A 5793-nucleotide genomic window follows, 5' to 3' on the forward strand; every position below is an offset into this window, starting at 1 on the left:
CATTCTTTTGAGTCTACACCAGCATGAATGCTGCAAGACACTTCTACATATTGTGTGGCTGTGGCGTCTTTCAGAAGAATCCCCCAGTCTGACTGAACCAGCTTTATCCAAAATACAGAGATGTGAAAATCCCTGCCAAACTCCCTATGTGATACCCATTTTGAAGGTTCTGTAATGTTTAAAACACATGGGGGTTCATTTTGAGTGTGGCGGTGCAGGAAATTCCCCCATTGAAAGTGAGGCAACCAACACTATATTCCCTGTCCAGCACCACCATGCAAAGGATTGTGGTTCTGGCCAGGGTAATAGATCAGTGCACTCCACATGCAATAAAATAACTCTCTTTGGGTTGGGGTCATGAGTTTTTGGCTTTTAAGGAAAAAAAAACTCCTGCTTTGGGAATTTATTTGTCAAAATGCAAAATCTTTTTATTAAACATGACAGACACTCGTGAAAGCCTGACTTCCTTCAGTGGAGCCACCCCACCACAGTGGGGGCTCAACTGAAGGCATGCAGATCTCAAGCTATTTTGTAGAGAGGTCTAAGTATAGCATTTAGTCTTTCCCCATTAAGGTGGAAGCAATTGCCTTCCATGAAATGGTAGCCTAGTAGCCCCTCTCCAGGCTTATATGACCCAATTAGAATACGTGGATACTCTCTGCTCTTGAATAAATCACTTGTTGCAAGTGCATACTTATCTTAGAGCCCTTAGCATGCTACAGTTTTAATGCCCCAAGTCCCCCATGGCGGATGTATATATTTGCATTTTTCTCCTTTATCACAAGTCTTGCCTTTGTTGCGTGTCCCTTCGAATCTATCCACTTCCTTCGAACATAAGTCACAGACCAATGTAAGATCCCTCAGTGAAATATGTGTCTGTGTAAAAGTTTCTGGAGAGCCACCTTAACATCCTTGTTTCTTAAACTATAAATCAAGGGGTTGAGCATTGGGGGTGTGACTGTGTAAAACAAAGAGAAAACTTTCTCCTGATTTCCAGAGTCTCTAGACACAGGTTTCATGTACAAAAAGATGGCGGTGGTGTAGAACATGGTGACAACGATCAGATGGGAGGCACAGGTGGAGAACGCTTTACATCGACCTTCTGCGGAGCGGATCCCCATGATGGTGGAGACAATCTGTATGTAGGTAAAGAGAATGATAAGGCTAGGGATCAAGAGCACAACTATCCCAACGGAAAAGATCACCATTTCTGCAATAAAAGTGTCTACACAAACAATCTTTAGGAAAGCTGTGGCTTCACAAAAGTAGTGGTTAATCACACTGGCCCCACATAAAGGCAACCGTATTGTAAAAAATGTATCCAGCAGCCCCATCAGGCTGCCACACATCCAGCAACAGACTCCCAAGGTGATACAAACAGATCTGCTCATGATAACTGTGTAGCGTAATGGAAATGTGATGGCCACGTAACGGTCGTATGCCATGACTGCAAGGAGCACACATTCCGTACATGCCATGAGAATGTATGTGTACATCTGAGTAGCACATGCAGAAAAATCAATTTTCCTCCCCACAAGCAGAAGTTGGACCAGCATGTTAGGGACTGTCACTGATGAGTAGCAGATGTCTACGAAGGAGAGGTTGACCAAGAAGAAGTACATTGGAGTGTGAAGGCGAGCATCACAAGTACATACTGTGATCAGGATTGCATTTCCAATTATCGTGATCAAATATATTATGAAAAATAACACAAAGAGAACAATTTGCACATTGGGATCTTCAGATAGTCCCAAAAGCAAAAAATCTGTTGCTGCGCTTCTGTTCCACGTCGCCATTGAGTTACCTCCTTTTTTGCCTGTTGGAAGAAAAGGAAAGCAAAGGGTAAGTACACAGCATATTGAGGTGGCATGTGACATTATCCTGAAATGATCCTAAATTGTGAAGCACTGGAAGACCCTTCACTAGCTGACTGAGTTGAAAGGTAGTACATACCTATGTGTGGTCACCATGGAAATAATCCAATGCTTTGTCCTTTCTGTTGACAAATTAAGCCTTTAAACCCACAACCACTCAGCATGTATGGTAGATGAGCGCTATGTGATTTGTTTCCAAAGTTCACTGGATCTAATTGCCATTCTTTACTAGATATATCTCATGAACAGAACAGATGCTCGCCATGGTTTAAAATGACTAAGTAGTCTTTGCTGGAAGTTTTCATGGAACATTCATTTGGAGATGCAATATTTCTGTTTTTCAGCTTTGAATACATACATTTACTTGTGTAGTCATTATATAGCTTACAATATCTATGATCAAAAAGCACTGGCCAGATATAAAAGGCTTTGAATTGGGCCCGAAAAAAACATTTTTTGCATACTAATCCCACAATAATTGTGCTTTTTCTAAGGAGAGGCTATACCCCACATTGCAGATCCTCCTTTTACCACATGAATATAATTTTTCCTCCTGTAGATAGTTGGGAGGACCATGTTCACACACAGTGACTCACGCTATGAATGTGAACTAATTTTGTCATTGTTAAGATCCTGCCTTGCTCATAGTGCCATTTCAAAGGCATCCACAAAAAAGGTCTGCAGCTGACCACACATTTCAGTGAATGGTCTTTGCAAATTTTCTTATTTGCACGTTTGCTCTTTGCAAATTTTCTTATTTTAGTTTTTTTCAAAGTTTGATTGACCTCTTTATTTATGGTGAATATCTTAAAAATCAACATTCCTTCTGTCCTTCTAACTACCACTGTCACCTCTTTCCCAGATCTTAAATCCACTCTGTCTGCCTTCTCTTCTTTGTAATTTGATTATGTGTGGTGCAGTTATTCTGGGAGAGCTCATAGATTAAACAATCAGAAGCCCATTTTGTGTTCCCTGGATCTGGTCAGTCTGTCTCCAAGGCCTAGCTTCTAACAGTCATGTTTAGCGTGTACATTGTCTCGTAAAATCCTGTAATTTATCATTTTACAATTACTTTGTATTATTCCCTCTTATCATTTGTTCTCATGTAAAAATATTTTATTAATATTTCTCAAGTGGAATTCACGCTGCACCAGCGCCTCATCAGGGGACTTCAGTGAGTTTCCACCCACCGCCGTAACAAGAGAATATGACACAAAACCTGCTGATGAACCTAAAACTGCCCCCACCACCTCCTGACCTCCCAGGACCTGCCTTCAAAGGTGAGGGTCTCTTGGTGTGGTGAAGGAAAGAGGTTTCATGTAGAACTTGATGGCTTAAAGCCTACACAAGTAGGGAGTAAATTGCAATAAACAGGACAATTGTTTATTATTTATTAATATAGATGTAAGGCATTTCTACAATGTACTTCCTTCATTGAAACCCCATTGTACAAAATTACAAATTTATACTTTGTGGACATAAAAGTGGGGTTTCATGCATGGTACAGATATCTATTATACCAGATAAAATACCCCTTTTTTCATTTACATTTAATGCAATAGGTTGAAAGACGGATAAAATAGGAGACGGATATTCTACCTTTTGCATAGGAAAAAAAGACAAAACTTAGTGGCCCTAGGTACTTACTTGAAGAGAGTTTCTACATTTAGGTCTCAGTGGTAAAAAACTCTAGCATTTGGCAGATGGCAATTAAGTACCACAAAGCATCCTCAATGTATAGAGAAATATACATGCGAGCCGACCCTTTGCTTTGTGTGGAGCGAGAACCGCCTTTTATAAAGTGACTTTGGTTTGCAATCTGCCACTGATGCAGCATCTTAGATTGACAGTGTGCAGGGAGAATGTCCCAAATGAGCTTTTACATGTCAGAGACATTCTACGGTTAGGTGCAGTTAAATATCTACTCTTGGGGCCAATTAATGGTAGTAAACACAATCATTAGATGAAGGGTTTGCATAGTGTTTGCAGAGTCAGGATACACTTGTTCTCAATCACTTCCCCTCTCTATTCAGTGTTGGCTTTCATGATGGGACTGGAAATATCTGCACAGCAGGCAACAGAAGCTGTGAAAGAGAGGATCTTGTATCCTCCAACACCTTGTAGAAAAGTTTGATTTGCCATTTTGTTTCAAAACAGAGGCAGATCTGACTCTACTTGTTACTATATAACATGACAAATGTTTTTGGCAAGTTGTTTTTACGATACCTGCAGTAGTGGACAGATTAGAATGGAAATCACTCAAATATGAATCATGTGAGGGTCTTAAACAGAGATTAAAGGGATAGGTATTGGTTAGCCTTCATCGAAGAAGGCCTTTCGTGGGCACACTGGTGGATAAAACTAGATTTTAGAGAGATTCTTGCTATCCCTGACAATAGCATCTCATCAATGACGCTTTGGACATTCTTGGTGAAATTTGGACCAGCCGTCACATAAAAGTGACCCAACATTAACACATTGTAAGCATTCTGGTCATCTTGTCAATATGCACCAATCTGGCCTTCCAGATACAATTGGAAAGGTGCTACAAGTGTACTACAAGTAGCACTCCCTAACCCACATGTGAAAAAGATGACAAAATAAACAAATGCAAAAGAGCTTGTGATTCTAATGGATGACTCCTGGTGACAACAAAATGTGCTATAGAGTGTGTAATCCTAATAAAGGACTCCCACCTAAAACAAACAAGTGTAAATCTATATCTATGTGAATGTGAAGTAAAAAACCTGCTCTAGATCGAAGCTGTCTTTTGTCGACTTTGTGGAAAAACAGGTATTAGGCATTCCAGCAACAGGTCAGCAACTATGTATCATGATGGCCAAGAAAGAATGCAATGGATCTCAGACAACGTATGCTATAAGAATTCAAAATGGACCCTACTATTTGAAACTCTTGCAAGAGTCAAGTAGGCCAAGGGACATATAGTCCTTCTTGTCTTTAGTTAGGTGTTTTGTAGAATGAGTCTTTCTCGAGACACAAAGCTTCGGTCAAAGCATTGATCACACTCTATGTATTCTTCCATGCTCTTCTGGTCCTGAAGGCATGAACTTTCAGAAATCTTTGAGTAGCGTATCATGTGAGACTGGTGCCTAAAGGTATGTGTGTCCAACACCACATCCTGATATATTGCTGGCATACTAGAGGTACACCATTGATTTACTTTGGCATAATAGTGCTCATCGTGGACAGATTGAGTTGAAATTGATCTTTGAGGTGGGGCTTGAACAGCAGGATCTACATTTACTTACTGTGGTCTTTATCGAAACAGTTCTGTCTCTTCCTTTCATTGTGGTGGTGAGAATCCCTGACATATGATAGTTTTGTAGGTGTAACATTTTCATACTGTACAGCAAAGTCAGGTTTGATGGCATTCCCTTGGTTCTGTGGGATTCTCTATCTTGATAAACTTTGTCATTATCTGATTCTGCAGTGCAAAATTATTTAGAGGGCTGCTATCATGCTGTACTGTCAAAATGGTTGTTTATATAAGTGAGGTAAATGTGCAATTTGATTGGAGTGGTTAGCAATCTTCTGCAATGATTACATAGTGAAGTTGTACCATTGTTCTTAATAGTGCATGCTGCTTCGATGTCTAAGCACAGCCACGTAAGAATAGGTGAGCCTGACTGGGCTGATCCTTCACTTAAGATAGGAGATGAACTGAAGAGGGGTGTTGAGTAAAAAGGCTGTGTAGATCCAGAGCTCCACTCTCTGTGAAACTAATTTTTAGGCATTGCTGAGGTGAAGAATTTCCTTGAGATGTCACCCATTATGAGATTTTCTTCAGGGGCATTCCTTGGTTAGTAGTTAATCATACCTGTTTCGCTCATTATATCAAATGCTCTTGAAGGAGGAAGCCTTTACCTTAGTAATACTGGGCCTGAGTGACAGGCTGAAG

The 5793-nt window shown here is 40.3% G+C and overlaps 1 protein-coding gene across 1 annotated transcript; it reads right to left on the bottom strand.

Moving 5' to 3' along the window:
• Positions 1 to 860: 860 nt before the first annotated feature.
• Positions 861 to 1796, bottom strand: LOC138295916 (olfactory receptor 2D3-like). Its single transcript, XM_069234541.1, has one exon. The coding sequence runs from the start codon at positions 1794 to 1796 to the stop codon at positions 861 to 863; it is 936 nt and encodes a 311-aa protein (XP_069090642.1).
• Positions 1797 to 5793: the final 3997 nt, after the last annotated feature.

Source organism: Pleurodeles waltl, chromosome 5 (genome assembly GCF_031143425.1).
Source record: "Pleurodeles waltl isolate 20211129_DDA chromosome 5, aPleWal1.hap1.20221129, whole genome shotgun sequence".
In the NCBI taxonomy this organism is placed as follows: domain Eukaryota; kingdom Metazoa; phylum Chordata; class Amphibia; order Caudata; family Salamandridae; genus Pleurodeles; species Pleurodeles waltl.

Excerpts from the sequence above, each read along its gene's own strand:
- LOC138295916 (XM_069234541.1), bottom strand. The coding sequence starts at position 1,796 with ATGGCGACGTGGAACAGAAGCGCAGCAACAGATTTTTTGCTTTTGGGA.